Genomic DNA, 17,505 nt, shown 5'->3' with positions numbered 1-17,505 from the left:
CATCCCTCACTATTTCATAACATCCGCCATGTTGGTGCTCACTGCGATGCAAAGCCAAAGGGTCCTCGGAGCTATCAAAAATTACAATCGTGATGTCCTACCTACAAGTTTTCCCTTCATTGTAAAACTACCAAAGTGACAGCAAGAAGGATTATGAGGTGATAGGTGTCAGGGGCCTTGTGTAGATCGGCCTCATCGATCGAGACAGCGGTCTGTTAACTTATGCACCACCCAAATAACTATGTGGCATTCTTTCAAGCAGAGCTTAAACCCATGTCATTATAAAAGGTGTTTGTCCGAGTTCATTATTTCCTTTTAATGATGTGTATATATGCATCAGGAAGGAGATAATTGGTTTTGGTTTGTTTATTGTCACATATCTTTTCCGCATATCTTACGGGATTGTGAGTTGGACAGGCAACCGTGATGGGTGGAGAAGTTATTTGAAGGGTATAAGTGGGGAGAGGATTGACGATTTAGGGTTGGGAGACGGAAGGTGAGGACATGGTTTTGGGAGGCAGAGGTTGAGGACTTGGGGTTTGTGAGAGGGGGTGGGGCGAGTTGAGGACTTGGGGTTTGTGAGAGGGGGTGTGGCGAGTTGAGGACTTGGGGTTTGTGAGAGGGGGTGTGGCGAGTTGAGGACTTGGGGTTTGTGAGAGGGGGTGTGGCGAGTTGAGGACTTGGGGTTTGTGAGAGGGGGTGTGGCGAGTTGAGGGCTTAAAGTCACATTTTACATGATGTGGAATTGCCACAGGTCCCTGCAAGTACTGGGTTAATAAAGGGGAGGTCTACGAGTACATTATTACTCCAAGTTATGTCATATATGGGGCATGTAGGAAGATGTGAGCCGAATGATTTTGTAAAATTTGTGCATGCAATGAAGAATGATGGATGATATGAACAGGACATTGAATGAGGTGTGCTCATCACCGTGCGAAGCAAGGAGAGGCTGACGTTTCGGCCATTGATCCTTTGTCAGAGAAACCCCACTGTGGTTAGCAGACTTTGATCAACGTTCTATTGGCTCCATCTATTGTTCCACCTGTTCGCCAATGCACATCGACACTCACCTTCCTGATTAAGAATAGTTCTTCATTCTACAACAGTACTGTCATAATAACGAGATATTTGTGATCACCAAGGATAAGCCCCCCTACCCCCCTCTCCCCTCCTCTTCTCTTCCCCTCTCACCTTCTCCCTCCCCATCGATGTGTGTGCTGTTAAACTGGACGTCACATCTGCCAAAATCCTCCCTCTCCTTCGCACCCCTCTCCCCCTCCCCCTTTCTCCCTCCCCTTCCCTTCTCCCCCCTCTCCCTCTCAACCTATCCTTCCCGAACCCTTCTCCCCCCCTCTTCCCTAACCCCTCTCCTCCCCCTCCCCCTTTCGTGTGTGAATCATCAGATATGAAGAGGGTTGGTCCAAATGTTAGACACGTCTATGCCCGTGGGTTTCCCATGGGTGCCCCACTAGTATACAGTATGTTCCCTCACAAGGAACTTCAACACAGCAGGAGGCCATTGGGCACATCAAAGCCTGCACTCATATTGCCAACCTGTGGTTGTTTGTGTGTGCTCTATCCTTTTGAACACTGAGTATCAAACACAGAAGCAGCACAAACCATTTTTGAAAGTGTTTGGCATGGCTCGAATGGGGTTCGTACCACTGACCTCTCAGACTCAGAGCAGACATTCTAACCGTTACACTACGAGTCTGGTTTAAAAAGTTTACAGAGGGCTACCGGATTCGAGCCGGGTACCTATTGATCTACATTAAAATTCTCTCCCTCTGAGCGACAAGTCACCAAACTACTGCATGTAATAATGAGATGACCTCTCAAAAATACTTGCAGGGATGAACTTCCTAACAGTTGGAAGGAAGCAAAGTTCAAGAAGATCAAGTCACAAGATGGCATTGGGATTATTGACTGTTTTTGTTCTCAAACCACTTTGATTTGTGCCCAAGCTGCTCGAATGACCTCGAGCTTTCTAGTTTGTGAATTCACATTCAAGATTATAGTACAGTGATGTCTTTGGCCTGCATGTCATTTATGTTCAAGCTTCAGGATGAGTCTTAGATCAATTAAAAAAAAAAAAGCTAACTGGCAATTAATGCCAATTAACATTCCCAATTTTGTCTAAGCTTTACCAAAAAACAAGGATTTAAAAAAGATATCAAAACATTGGTGCGATTAACCACCACTCATGTAGAAGGATGGTAAAATGGGACCACAATACATGTAGATCTCCTTCCATGTTGGAATACACAGATACTGAGGGATGGTTGCATTGATTCTCACCTGTGATGGCACCACCAGCCAAGGCCATTGCCAGAGTTACACCGAGCTCAGCAATTTGGAAGGCCCCTTGCTTGGCCGGGCTACGTCCGCTACCAGGTTTGATGGAGTTAAACTCTCCGTGCAGGGCAAGGAATGCCGGGTCGTCTTTGTCGGAAGGAATCAACTGTGGAAAGGTGAGGTAGAGGCTGGAGAAAGTTGTTGGAAGGATGAGACAATGAGAGAATGTCAGGTGATTGGACAATATAACCCAGAAAGGTGAAGCACAGGCACTTCACTGCAGTAGAGCATGGATGTCCCTCAGCATGACTTGATGATGGTCAATCAAAATGGCAAGTTCGTTAATTTAAATGTGTATCGCACTAATTTTACAAATGACGATCACAAACTAGAATAGCACTCGGGAGAGCGCATACTTCCGCCAGGCTGAACACTTTACGTTCTGTATCCCACGAATCGGCAGGCCAGACCTTAACCAGAATCCAATCGCCTTGTTCTTGTCACTTACTCAACTCATCCACTAAGTTTTGTTTGAATCCATCCACAACCTTTTGAGATATCGTGCTATGCAAGATATCGTTTTTGGCCCTATCTCTGAATGGTGAAGAATTAAAAATTCCAGCATCTGGGTCCAGCTCCAGGTCTTCTCCTAAACCTAATATTTTTTTTTGGGGGGGGGGGGTGGATATATAGTCAAGGCTCGTGGAAGAGCGAGTACACTGAACAAATCAGGACGTAACAGGATGCAAAAGGAACCGTAGAGACATGCCAAAAGAACAGGAGAAGGAGGGGGGAAACACCAATAGCAGAGTAGAAGGCCAAAATAGAAGGCTTGGACAAGCAATGGGTGTGGGGAGAAATAGGGGGCAGGAGAGGATGCATGGGGTGGACAAGATGGACACAGAAGGAAACTCAAAGGAGGAAAACTGGGAGTTTGGATGGAGGAGGGATGGGTGGGGGAGGTGGGGAGGTTAATGAGGGTAGAAAAGATCATGGTTTTAGATTGAGGATGATCTGAGATGGTGGTAAACAGTAGTCGAGCGAAGAATGGGATTGAAAAGAATGTGGAAGTTGGTTCCACAGGCTAGAAAAGAGTGAGTGGAGGAGGAGGAGATTGTGACCACACTGTGCAGAGCATTGGTGCTACTTAAGCAGTCTCCTTGGCAATTGGGCACAATCCTGGATGGGTTGCCACTCCGACACAGTATACCAGCAAGCTGGCACTCATTTTGCTGACCTCGGAAGGATGACAGGCCGAGTTAACCCTACCTGGTATTAGTTCAAAAAGGTGAGTGGGATTGGAACTCAGGACCCTCAGATCCAAAGCCCACCACCCTAACCATTAAGGCAACACCAGGCATAGTGAGGCATACTTGATACCCCACATTCAAACCGCTGAGCTGTTAGGGTTAGGGTTAGCTGTTTGGGTTAGGGTCAGGGTTAGTGAGTGGAGGTGGGCAGTAATCCTGGATTTAGGTAGTTTCACCAGAAGGGGGTTGATGGTGGACTGTATACATCCTCCAGAAACCTGGGCGGGTGGGACAAAGCACGGAAAGAGCAGAGGGTGCAAGACCAAAATGGAGGCAGTGGAAGACAGAGAAACCAACGACCAGTCTGATGGCGTCATGAAACACCCTCACAAGGAACGTCTATGTTCTATCTAACACTATCTCTGTTCAGCATCAGCACACGAGATTTTGGTAATATTGAAGGCCTTGGTTTCCATGGCATCTGCTGAGCAAGACGTGAGGCAGGGAAACCAGCATAAAGAGGAGAGCAGTACTCCATAAAGCTGTGGATGAAGGCTTTGTGGGTGGATAGGAGTTCAAGTGTGCCAAGGAAGGACTTTGTACGACGGAGGATGCCCAGTCGGCATCTGGGTTTAGATGCCAACCTTGTGTGGTGGTTTAGCCAAGAAGAAAAGGAGGTGGGGGTGGGTTGCCAGATGGTCCTTTCGGAGAAAGAGAGGTGAGAGTGTGCGATCTCTCTGGATTGAAAGCCATATTCCAAGTGTTTGACCAGCTTCTGAATTGTCAAGGTCTGATGAGAGGAAAGAGGCTACTGCTTGCTTGTCCGAAGGATGAGGGATGGTAGAGGGGTGGAGGCATCAGCAAATTGATAAATTGGATTTTCCAGAGAGTTGGAGAGAGAGTTTTGGAAATCAGCAAACATTACCGCTCTGCATAAAAAAAGGTGCAAAAACAGATCCCTGCAACTCCAGACCAATCAGCCTTCTCCCAAACAAAAGCAAGGTTGTGGAATCCATCAGCGCTTCAGACATTAAATCCTTCCTCTTCTCCAATGGCCTGGTTTCTGCTCTTCAATTTGGTTTCAGACCAGATCACTCTACCCTGGATATGTTGCTTCTACTCTCCCAACAATGGATGGAGGTCCTCAATGCCAGAAATGAAATCAGAGCCATATCCATAGACATATTGCGTGCTTTTGACACAGTCTGGCACCCTGCCCTGCTCACCAAACTCTCTTCCGATGGTATCCAAGGCCATCTCCACTCATGGCTCACTAACTTCCTCTCCTGTTGCAGTCAATGTGTGGCCCAAAATGGAGTTCTTTCATCCCCTGTTCTGGTCCAGGCTGGAGTTCCCCAAGGCAGTATTCTGGGCCCTGTTCTTTTTCCTGGTTTTCATCAATGATCTCTCTGACTCTCTGGAAAATCCTCTTTTTCACTTTGCTGATGACTTCACCCTCTGGCATACCATTTGTCATCCCTCATACCGGCAAGCAGCAGCTTCTTCGCTTTCTGCAGATCTTGGTAAAATCGCAAACTGGTCCAACACGTGGAACATGTCTTTCAATCCTGACAAATCTCACACTCTCACTATGTCTCTCCGAAAGGCCACTTGAACTCCTCCCCCATCTACTTTCTCAACAATTCTCTGGAAGAAGTCCTTTCTTTCAAGCTTCTGAGTCTCACTATCTGCCATGATCTTTCCTGGGAAAGCCACATTTCAAACCTGGCCTCCAAAGCCAGTCGCTGACTGGGAATCCTCTGTCATGCAAAGACCTGCCTCGGCCCACCTGAGCTCCTGACCACAGACAAAGCTTTCGTCCACAGCCTGATGGAATAATGCTCTCCGCCCGGGCTGGTGCTCCTGTCTCCCACCTTTCTTGGCTTCATGCTGTGGAAACCAAGGCATTTCGGATCATTGGTATCTCCTGCGACGAGGCTGAGTCTTTGGGCCTTTCACTCTCTCACCGCAGGCAGGTCGGTGGTCTTTCTCTCTTCTACCATCTCCTCTCTGCTCTCCCCCCCGCTCTGTTTGTGATTTGTCCCCACCATATTTCTACTGGGCGCTCAAGATCCACCAACAACCCCCTTCTGGTAAAACTACCAAATTCTCGAATCACTGCTCACCTTCACTCTTTTATTCCTCTTCTTTCCCGCCTTTGGAATAAACTCCCTCTCTTTGTTCAATCCCATTCTTCCCTCCAGGCCTTCAAAACAGCTGTTCACGACCACCTCTTATCTTCCCCCATCCAAATCCTCGATCTTTTCTACCCCCATTAATCCAACCCAAACCCACCTTCAAATTCCCTACTTACCTTCCTGAAAGTCCCTGTAATGTCCATCTTGTATACCCCATGTTCCCCACCCCATCCCTCTCCCTTCCACAGATCTCCTAATATCTCTGTTCCTCACTGTTTTGTCCTTCCCATGCCCCTCTTATCTCATGCCCCCCTTGCTGTGCGTTGTGTGTTAGCTCTCATATGAGCCTTGACAAGGTATACAAAAAAAAAGAAAAAAAAAGATCATTTATGAAGATCAGGAATAGGACTGGGCACAGAACACTGTCTTGGGGCACTCCAACTTTGACAGGTGGAGGACATGAGAGGATCCCATTGAATGTTACACAGTGACAACGAGAGTAGAGGAAGTCAGTAAGCCATGTGTGGAGTTGGCCTAGGATGCCATGTGCAGAGAGTTTGGCGAGTAAGACGGGATGCCTGACTGTGTTAATAGCACAACATATGTCGAGAGAGGTGGCCCTGATCTCATTTCTGACATTGAGGGCCTCCGTCCATTGTGGGGTGAGTAGAAGCACCATGTTCAAGGTGGAGTGACGTCTGAAACCAAAATGGTAATCTGAGATGAGGCTGTTGGAGAAAAGAAAGGATTTCAGCTGTGATGATTGATTCCATGACCTTGCTGATGATTGAAAGTATGCTTTGAGGTCTGCAATGAAGGGGATCTGTATGTTTGTCTATCTACCTGTTTGTTTGTTTGTGACAAAGAAAATTGATTAAATTTTGGTGAAGATCCGGATGCGATGATTTTGTCGGCTTGTGAGTGATTCTTCACCATTGAGAGATGAGGCCAAAACTATATACAGCATGTTATTTTCTGTAGATGAATTCCCAGGTTGAGTCAGGGGCAGTAGGTATGGGAGACCAGTCTTGTGGAGAGATGGCTACTTCCAATCCCTGCCAACCTGCTTAAGTGAAATCCCAGACTTGCTGATGCTGAGGCAGCTCTCTGAGAATAGTCAGAGAGATGTTGACTCTCACAAGCATATGATCAGATGGCCCAATTGGATCAGAGGAAAAACAAGAAACATTTGCAGGGAAGTTTGTCATCACCAAGTCCAGAAGAGAGGATTTGCCATTGGGAGAGGTAAGAAAGTTCACAGATCGAGTCAGTCTCATGGAGTCACAGAGGTCCTTTGCTGAAGTGCCATGGCTGGTGAGAGAGGTACTAACACCCAGCCAATTTGCATGGTGACAATTGAAATCACTACATACAAGGATGAGAGAGTTGGGATGAGTGGTTCAAAGATGGTCCATGTTTTCTTAGAGAGATGTAGATGGAGTCGTCTGTTTGGAGGAAGGTAAAACACAGACAAACAAGAGGAGGGAGTGGAGGGGAACTCACAGCCAAAGGTACTCCTGGGGTTTTGGATGTATAAGGTCAGTACAAGGACAGTGGGAAATTGACTTATTGATATAAAGTGCCACTCTGCCACCGGGGTGTGGTTCAGGCCTAACAAATCAGAGGAGACAATAACCGGGGAGGGAAACTAAGGAGTCGGGGACATCATGTGGGAGGAAGGATTCTGTTCAACAGATTATGTCCAGTTTATCAGCAGCGGCCTGGATTGAGAGATCTGTTAGGTTGGAGCAGAGACCGAAGATGTTTGAGGTCCACACAGTTAGAGATGGGACAGAGAATGGTGCAGGAGGGGGGTGGGGAGGATTGAGGTGTGGAGTGCAGGGTAAGAATTGAGTGAGTGAGGTGTGGGGGAAGGAACAAATGTGTGGGGTGCAGGGGAAGGATTGAGTGTGTGGGGTGCAGGGTAAAGTTTGAGAGGGTGGGGTGAGGTGGAAGCATTTAGTGGGTATGGTGGGAGGGAAGCATAAACAAAGTGTGGTGAGGGGGAAGCATTGAGAGGGTGGGTGAGGAGAGATGCAGAAAGGGGGGACATGTACCTTTGAGGGGGTGGGGTGGCCGGGGTGGATGCTTGTTCTGATTCCAAATTGCCAACTTTGACAAACGGATATAGATAAATATCATCAGGTCAGGTATGGGAGCATGTGCCAGAACAGCGCGTCACTGCATCCACTTTCCGCCAGTACTCCAGGGGCCTCCGTCTGGCCATCCCCCAGGCAGATGCCAGGCTCATCCCCATCTCCTTGAGATGATGGTCAACCTGCTGCAACCACGAGGCACATGGTCGGCCCACTGGCCTCCTCCACTCATGAGACTCCCTCGCTGAGAGAATCTGGTGAGCAGGATCAGCGTCAGGAAAACGAGCCACATGTCCATACAGCCACAACTGACGCTCACGGACTATGCAGGTAACAAATCTCATCCGAGTCTCTCAGCAACTGCTCGTTGGACACAAAATCCGACCAGCGATAGCCAAGGATTCTCCGAAGAGACTTGGTACCAAAGGAATTAAGTCTCCGTCTCAGATCCTTGGTCAGAATCCAAGTCTCGCATCCATAGAGCAAGACTGGAAGTACCAAGGACCTGAAGACTCGGACTTTCGTCCTCCCGCGCAGGTACCGGAAGCGCCACACCCCATGATCCAGTGAATCCATGACTCCCCAGGCCCGACCCAAACGTCTATTGACTTCTGACTCGCAGCCAGCAGAGACATGAATATCACTGCCAAGGAAAGTGAATCTCTCCACGACCTCAACATCCTCACCACAAACAGGCACAGACAGGACAGCAGCATCCAAGATGTCACCGAAAGCCTGGATCTTAGTTTTGACCCAAGAAACCCGTAATCCCAGAGGCTCCTACTCCTCATTCAGCACCTCGAGGGCCCCCAAAAGGATGTCTAAAGTCTCCGCAAAGATGACTGCATCATCTGCAAAATCAAGGTCCGAGATCTTGACATTCCCAAACGATGCACCGCAGCTTGATCTCTATGACATCCTCCCTAAAATCCAGTCCATACAAGGGCTAAAAAGTGTGGGGGCCAGTACACACCCCTGACGAACTCCAGTAACAACTGGAAATAAGTCAGAGATGGTACCACCACACTTCACAGCACTCTCAGTACCAGAGTAGAGTTCAGACATCAGATCGATCAGTTTTGGTGGCACCCCACGAAGACCAAGAATCCTCCAGAGGACATCCCGATTCACTGAATCGAACGCTTTACAGAGATCAACATAGGCTGCAAGCAACCCCTGCCGAAACTCTCGTCTGCGTTCGGTGAGGACACGAAGAGCAAGGATACGGTCAATCGTTGACCTCTTTGGTGTAAAGCCTGACTGCTCTGGACGCTGGTGCTCAAGCAGATGGTGGCGAACCCTATCAAGAATTATCTGAGCAAAGACCTTGCCCGGCACTGAGAGCAGCGTCACCCCTCCGTAGTTGTTGCAGTCTTGGCGATCACCCTTCCCTTTCCAGAGAGGGACAACAAGGCCCCTCTTCCAATCAGTTGGGATGATGCCTGTGTTCCAGGCAGAGCACAAAACTGCATGCAATGACATGAGTGCAGCATTTCCACCAGCCTTGAGAAGTTCAGCATTGATGCCACAGACCCTGGAGCTTTGCCCCGTTTAAACTGGTTCACTGCAGCCCGTGTTTCCACAAGCGTTGGTGGACCACAGTTGATTCGAGGGTCAGCAACAGGGATTGTAACACCCTTGAAGTCCAACTCGACAGCTGGGGATTAGCCTGGTACAACTGCTCAAAGTAACCGGCCCAGCGGGCCTTCACTTCAGACTCCTCTATCAAGAGCCTACCACTCTCTGCTCGAACTGTAGTGCTCCGAGGGATGGGCTTGGATGAACGAAATGCGTGAATTCCCCTGTAAGCGGGATGAGAATCACCTGTCAACAGGTGATGCTCTACCCCCTCACAGATTCCTCGCACATAGGCCTCTTTGTCCACCCTCAGTGCACGTACAGTTTTACGCCACAGCTCCCTGAACAGCTCAGCTCTGCCATTCAGCCTGGCCCTGCGACTCTGGTCAATGGTATCCAGTGTCCCTTGAGAGACAAAATTCTTCTTTGCTCTGCGGTGAGTTCCAAGACATCCACCGGCAACATCAAGGATGGTGGTCTTGAAGGCACTGCACAACTCTTCAGGACCCCCCAAAGCACCCAGACCCCCAAAGTGTCCACGCAGCCTGTTCGCAAACTCCTCAGCGACTCCCTCATCCCTGAGCTTGCCAACATCCAGCCTTGGCTGGGATGGTACCATTCTCCAGGATTTAAGGTGCAGCTTTAGAGTTGCTACAACAAGCCTGTGGTCAGTATTGAGGAACTGAGCACTCCGGTAGACCCTGCAATTCTGGATCATCCTCCAACGACCGTCAATGAGGACATGGTCAATCTCCTTTGCCACACCGCCAGCGTTGGAATACCAAGTCCAGCGATGACCTTGTGGGCGCTGAAACCATGAACCAGCCACCCTAAGTCCATGACTTCTTGCAAAGTCAAGGAACTTAATACTATTCAGGTTCACCTTTCCAGACCCATGGGGACCAACACACGTCTCATAACCATCCCGATCAGTTCCAGTCGATGCATTGAAATCCCCCAAGATGAGAAGAGTATCTCGCCTGTGGCACTGATCAACCAGACTGGAGTGTGGCGGAGAATGCATCCTTCTCGGTGAGATCACTCGCCTCAGTCGGAACATAAACAGAGACCAGGGAAATGACACCTAAGGAGTGACGAATCCTTAGTCTCATGATACGCACGTTGACCGGTGTTACCTCAATTATCATTGGAGTCAGTTTATTGGACATGCAACTCCTTGGGCATGGTGACCATCAGAGCGACCAGACCAATAGTAGGTGTAACTACCCACCATGATCTCGCCGCAATCCCGTCTCCAAACCTCAGAGAGTGCTGCATTACCGATGTCCAAACGCTTGAGCTCAGATTATAACAGAGACAGGTGATCATCTATCTTATGGATAGGACATTCCAGGCACCCACCTGAAGGGACCGCCTCAGGTTAATACAAGGAGACCACTGTCTGGTGGATGACACCTCAGAACCACTCCGACACACTCGCGCAATCGGACCCGGGAATGTTACCCCGTGGTTTCCCTCCTATCATCAAAGATTGGGGGTCCCAAAGGTTTTGCCCCAATCCCTTCATCCAGTGAGCTGACCTGAGAAGGGAAGCTGCACAGCAGGTACTCCCACGGAGTGGGTTTTCAGATTTCTTTGCGTTTTTGTGTTTTACGGAATGAAGGGTTTTACGGTGGCCGGAGTGCAAAACCTGCCACCAACCTAATAAAAAAGTAATCCAACTGCAGGAGGACGTCCGCAGACACAGTTGGGCACTAGATATGGATGGCCGTTGGCTCACAAGGAGCTCCTCCGCCCTTTGATAGGTTTTGTTTTTAATCCTGCTGGGTGTCCATATCCAAACACCCTCCTCACCAGAAAACCTGGTGGGGGAGACGGTTTAGTCGCCGACAACCCGACCATGGAACAGGTTAGTACAGGTTTACATGGTACCTGTAGCACATCACAGATCTAACCTGACCTGACCTGACAAAGATTATGGAAAGGGAGAAAAGATCATTTGGTGAAGACATGGAGAAACATGGACCTACACATGCAGGAGGATGGTTGGTTGATGAACTTAGTGGACTGAGAGATGAGCTGACAAAGTTTTGGAAAAGCTTTGAGAATTGGAGGAATAAGAGAAATAGATTGTTTTGAATAAAAATAACAAGTGTCACATTTCTCAAGGAGATATATTTGGGTTGGAATGTATTTTTGAATTATTTTAAATGCTTTTAAAGTAAGAAAGGTATTTATAATTTTATATTTAGTGGATTCAGTTTGGAGATGTTGGGAAAAGAGGGAGAGGTGGAGGGTTATGTAGAACCGGGAGAACAGGCAGAAATAAATTGAAGTAGAAGGTGGTGGGGGGGGGGGGGTTCGTTCTTGTCACACACCCAACCGATACACGAAGTTTCATCTGAATCTGTGCATAACTTTTTGAGATACCTGCTCACAGACAGACAGATGAAAAATCGCTCATAGAGCGATGCTTGGCAAAACAGAACAAACTGGAAGGGCACTTGGTTGAGTGCATTCCTCCACCACGTAATGCCTGATCCATGAGAACATTTCAGGCCCAATACATTTTTGAAATATCATGCTATATAATCGTTTATGGCCCAATCTCACAATGGTGAAGAATCACTTAAAAAATTAAATAATTCTCATATTTATATCCGGATTCGGATCTTCACCAAATTCTAATCATTTCGGCCTTGTCACACACCCAACCTGTCCACAAATATTTCATCTGGATCTATCCACAAATATTTCATCTGGATCTGTCCACAACTTTTTGAGATATCCTGCACACAGACAAACAAACAGAAAGGGGTGAAAACATAACTTCCTTCACATTCGGTGGCAGAGGTAATAAGAGACATAACTCGAACTGCCACTTTATAAGTGATGACCGGGTACCAAGACGTCCCACTTTGATGTAACCCCACTTTGATCAGACACCTGACCCTGACCCATGACGTTTTCTTGGTATTATTCAATTGAATTCAGCATAGGATTAAATTAAACTCAATTAAAATCAAATGGAAGACCAAATTGGTACAGTCCTGCATCAGAAGGAACTCAACAAGAAAAAAAAAAAAGGATGATGTCATCAGGAGTAACGTGGATAGGATTCGCATTTCGGCTGCTACTCCAATACCGTCAAACCCATCCAGACACAGCCAAGTGGGCCTTATTCAAAAAATAAATAAATAAAATAATTTTTTTTTTAAAAACCCAGATCAAAAAATCAAATAATTCTGGCTGCCAAACCATGTATTCTGTCAAGTTGAAATTTAAAATATGTATTCCCCATCACCACTAAATCACAGTTGTGAAGTTTCATGTTGACTGATTAAGCAGTTCCAGAGAAAACATTATTTAATATTTTCTTAAATCCAATATGGCTGCCATACCATGCGACATCAATTATTCCTTAAAAACCTTGTACACGCACGCCTTGGGGAACCTTTGTGTGAAGTTTCCCCTCGATCAGTCTGGTCATTCTGGAGAAGATTTTTATATCTTTCAGGGTAAATCCAATATGGCTGCCAAACCATGTGACATATGACATCATATGTGTGAACCTTTTGTTCCTCATGCATAGGCAGTCATATGTGTAAAGTTTCACCTCAATCTGTTCAGCCATTTCAGAGAAGACAATTTTTGAAGGCTAAAAAAAACAAAACAATATGGCTGCCGGACCACGTGACCGATGACGTCATCAAAATTTTTTTTTTGTGGACCATGTTATCCCGAGATGACCCTCAAAATTTTTCATACTGATTGGATGTAGCGTTCTACATATGCAATTATGACGTCATAACAAAGGCAAGCATGATGGCATAAAAATAATCACACATTCCCCCATGAGGAGTACTTGCCATGTGCCAAGTTTCAATTTTTTTCCTTGGTATGGTTTCAGAGAAACAGAAGTCCAAATTTTTTTCTGCTTTTCCAACATAGCTGCCACACCACGTGACCTATGATGTGATATTTATCATGAAAACATTCTAAATGAGTAGTCACACAAATGGTGAAAATTTTGTCTCAATCTGACAAGCGGTTGCAGAGCAAAACATGAAAGTTCTGTGTGGACAAACAAACAGACAAACAAACAGACCCAAATGCAAAATCCTCTCCTTTGGTGAGGGTAACTGGAATGGCACTTGGTGGAGGGCATACCTCCATCAGGCTGAACAGTTTACATTTTGTTTCCCACTGAAAGGTAACATCTGAATCTGGATCTGAACCAAAATCTAATCGGCTTGTTCTTGTCACCTAACACCAACTCATCCACCAGATTTTGTCATAATTCGTCCACAACTTTTTGAGATATCGTGGTATATAGTTTTAGGCCCCGTCTCTCAATGGCGAAAAATAATTAAAAACAAGTGAAATCCTTCAATTTTGCATGTGGCTAATATTAAAGAGAATGATGGCATAAGAAGAACTTAGCTTTCAGCGTTTGGCGTGAAATGCCATGGTGGGCGGAAATGACGTCTTTCGTTCGTTCGTACATGAAAGGGGAGCGTTTCTTGTTTTTTTTTTCCGTCAAGCAATACATTCAATGGTTTTCACATATATAATACATTAGTTTCACAAATTTCCATTGAAATACTCGGGTATTTCTGTCAATTGTCGCCATTTCCGTCTAGGTTACGCACTGCCATCTACCGGACGGCCCTCATTGGCTCACTTGAGGCACGTGGGGGTGGGGGGGGGGACACCGGGGACACAGGGGACATTTCAAAGTCGGTGCAATTGTATACAGTGCACGTGCTGTAAAAATCTGGTATCCAGATCTGGATTCCGAGCTTCACCAAAATCTAATCAATTTGTCTCTGTCACAAACACAAATTCTCCACCAAGTTTCGTCCGAATCCATCAATAACTGTTTGAGATATCCTGCTCACAGACAGAAAGACACAACCAGACATACAAACAAACAGGGGTGCACACATAACCTCCGTCTACCTTCGGTGGTGGAGGTAATTTTTGACACAGACAAATCACATGAGTGTATGCCTGGCTTCAGATACACACTTATATTATTCCAATCTCCTCTCTCCTTCACACCTCGTAAATCTTATTTGATGGAAGAACTTTAGTTCATTTACTTTCTCAATGACATTACCTCTTGCCATATGTTTCCTCAGATGCCATGGCAGCAACCAAAGCTCCAGCCACAGCAGCAATAAGTCCTGGGATTCCGTGAAGGTTATGGACACCACAAGTGTCTTGAACATTCAGCTTGGATGCCAACACGGGCTGGAATTGCAGAAAATGAAAACAGAGCATACACCAGTGTTCATCTGCTAACTTGGCTGATTAGTCTTCAAGGCTATTTGCAGCTGGGCCTGGCAATTACCGGTGCTATATTTGATGCCCTTTTAAAACTACAAACGTCGACCATGTTAGACATGATCGTTGTTGTTGGTGTTCGTGTGCAACACATGGCTGCGAGTTAGCATCGGTTCTTGCAGGGGCCATCCTGTGCCTCCTTGTGGGTTAGAGCAGGGATTTGGAATTTGGAATTTGTTCAGGGTGTCAACAAGCCTGGTGTTGGCTTAGTGGTTAGGGTGGCTGGCTTGCGATCTTAGGGTCCTGAGTTCGAGTCCCATCACCCCGTCAGCTACTGAATTAACACCAGGTGGGGTTGACAGCCTATCACCCTTCTGAGGTTAGCAAAATGAGTACCAGTGTACTGGTAATAGGGGCATTGCATTAGTGGCACAGCTGTGCCTGCAGCCATGTGCTGCATAAATAAGAAGGAGGAAGAGGAGGGGGTGTCAGAAATAGATCGCCAACTCTTTGCGAACAACACCATGGGATCTTTAATGTACACCAATTAAGGTGAGTAGATGGGACACCCAGTTTACCATCCATCCGAGGGACGGCACACACATTGTGTCTCACCCTGCATGCGAAACATCAGGATGACAGTGTTTTGGTGGGGTTGGAATTCAAACCCAGTACAGACAGCTCAGAGGTGAGGTTAGGCAGGGTAGGAGGTCATCTTTGTCATTTTACTTCTCCATTAATGTTGGATTGTTTCTGTTATTTTCTTTCTTCCCTTCCCCCTTCCACACATCCCCCTCCTCCCCCAGTTAAATATTATCATTTTAAAATTCGATCATGCATAACAGGATTCAATATGGCTTGGCACCGGTTCACTTAGTGGTATGAAAATGGTACAGCTATCAAAGAACAAGTTATGGTTTGATACCAAGCAGAGCTTGGTGTTTGGTCATCCTGGCAAACAGATCTCACCGACAGGAACTTGTATCCAGCAGTGGAAATGAAACCAGCTAGCATTCCCAGGATCATGGCACCAAACGGACTGAGCATCATGTCAGCACACGTTCCTACAGCCACACCACCTGCCAGCGTGGCATTCTGGATGTGTACCTGCAGTGGAACAAATGCTGGTGTCTTCAAACATTGAAATCACAAACAACTGGCCATAAAGACCTCCTCATTGCCATAAGTTTGAGGAAATGTGATTACTCAATCATATTGTGTATTTCATTGGCACTCACGCATTTGCTACATATTCAAATAATTTCCTCTTATCACCTTAAATTACAATAACTTTGAAAAAAAAGAAGGAATGCTTGGGAATGGGGTCATTTGGAGTGGAAGATATCACGAGCATGGATGGGGGATGACCTGTGGTCGTGGTGAACAGCTGTCTTGAAGTCCTGAAGGGAAGAATGTGACTGAACAGACTGGGTAAGTCGGTTCCACAGGTGAGAGAAAAGAGTTACAAATGAGTGGAGGTGAGCAGTGAGCCTGGATTTTTGGAGTTTAACAAGAGAATGGTTACTTTCATACCATGTTCCCACATGGTCCTCAAGTAATGTTTTCAAGGTTAAATCACTTGTGGTCACAATTAGGAAACCACAGAACGACCGATTCAACATCTTTGCGGACCTTACTTCAGTTGTGGGAACATGTTTGGCTGAATGCTGCATGGAAGCATTTTTTTTTTCTTCGGGACCATTCAACAGCTATATCACCTTTTCTCTGGGTCTACAAATAGGTGGGAAATGCCATCCTCTCACACTCCAAATCAAATGCCATCACAAATTTATCCACAAGATCAGCACTTGATGAAGCATGCTGCAGTCTGAGAAAATCAGGAAAAGAGATCATTCAAGCTCTAGATACAATAAAAGAGGACATATCCGAAAAGCCAGTGACTCGAAGGAAGTCTGCAGCATTGCGGAGAAACTTGGAGTGTCTTGAGACTGCCATCATGACCATACATCATGGTCACACTTGGAATACGTCTTTCAACCCCGACAGATTAACTGCGACCAGCAAACGCCTTCAGAGTGTCGATATAGAAATTGGGACTGCTGTTGGACTCTCAGGAACTCTTGTCAAGCTCAAAAAAGCAGCGCTGGATTTAGGGCAGGGCAAACTGAGAAATCGCCCAGGGGCCTCCACAATATGGAGGCCTCCACAAAACTGTTTTCTCGATCTGCAGGCATATATTCTAAAATACTCAAGAAAATTGTTATGATGCAGATTTGTGTTCTAAATGATACAACGTTATGCTGTGCTCTGAAATCCAAATTGTTATAGGTAGGGAGGAGTGAGAACTATTGTCATAGGCTGACTGGCCAATCACTCCCCTTGGACCTCCACAGTCCTAAACTGCCCATTTGCCTCCACAGTCCTAAATCTGGTGCTGCATACAAGAATCTAGAAATTATTATGACAGATTTGAAAGAGACGCTCAAGAGATATCTGGGCTGGGGAATTATGACACCGCAACAGCTTGATGGAGTTGGAGAAAACTGCCATTTGACATCAGACAGCAAGGACAAACAGAGCTGAATGCCAGACACCAGTTCAGTGAACACGTTCCTCTCAATCATGGATAATTTTTCCTGTGAGTTCCAACAGAGAGCAGAAGCTTTCCAACTAGTACATAACAAGTGCAGTTTCTTTGATAAAATCACTACTTTTAGTGCTGATGATTTGAAATCTCAGACTCTGTAATCAGTACCTCTTTAATTGGAAGAGGCTCTAGCTGATGAATGTGGGTGTGCACCTTCGCTCTCATTTGAAAAGCATCGATAAGCTTGACAAACCCATTCTAGAACTTCACAAATCAACCAGAGCTGATGAATTGCAAGTGATTTATACGAACATAGCCATTGCACATTTTTATTTTAACTCTAGTTAACA

At 46.3% G+C, this 17,505-nt stretch overlaps 1 protein-coding gene across 1 annotated transcript in view; it reads right to left on the bottom strand.

Moving 5' to 3' along the window:
* Positions 1–17,505, bottom strand: part of LOC147027850 (ammonium transporter Rh type B-A-like) — a 63,850-nt gene that overhangs the window by 25,300 nt on the left and 21,045 nt on the right. The window contains exons 6-8 of the mRNA XM_085877520.1: positions 15,577–15,714; positions 14,441–14,574; positions 2,299–2,483 (exon numbers count right to left, since the gene is read on the bottom strand). Coding sequence (XP_085733646.1) covers positions 2,299–2,483; positions 14,441–14,574; positions 15,577–15,714 — 457 coding nt within the window. The remainder of the gene's footprint in view (positions 1–2,298; positions 2,484–14,440; positions 14,575–15,576; positions 15,715–17,505) is intronic.

Source organism: Eptatretus burgeri, chromosome 4 (assembly GCF_056783735.1).
Source record: "Eptatretus burgeri isolate ZD-2024b chromosome 4, Ebu_testis_v1, whole genome shotgun sequence".
Taxonomy (NCBI): Eukaryota; Metazoa; Chordata; class Myxini; order Myxiniformes; family Myxinidae; genus Eptatretus; species Eptatretus burgeri.
Note: the sequence above shows the minus strand (reverse complement) of the source record. Positions and strands in the feature narration are given on the sequence as shown.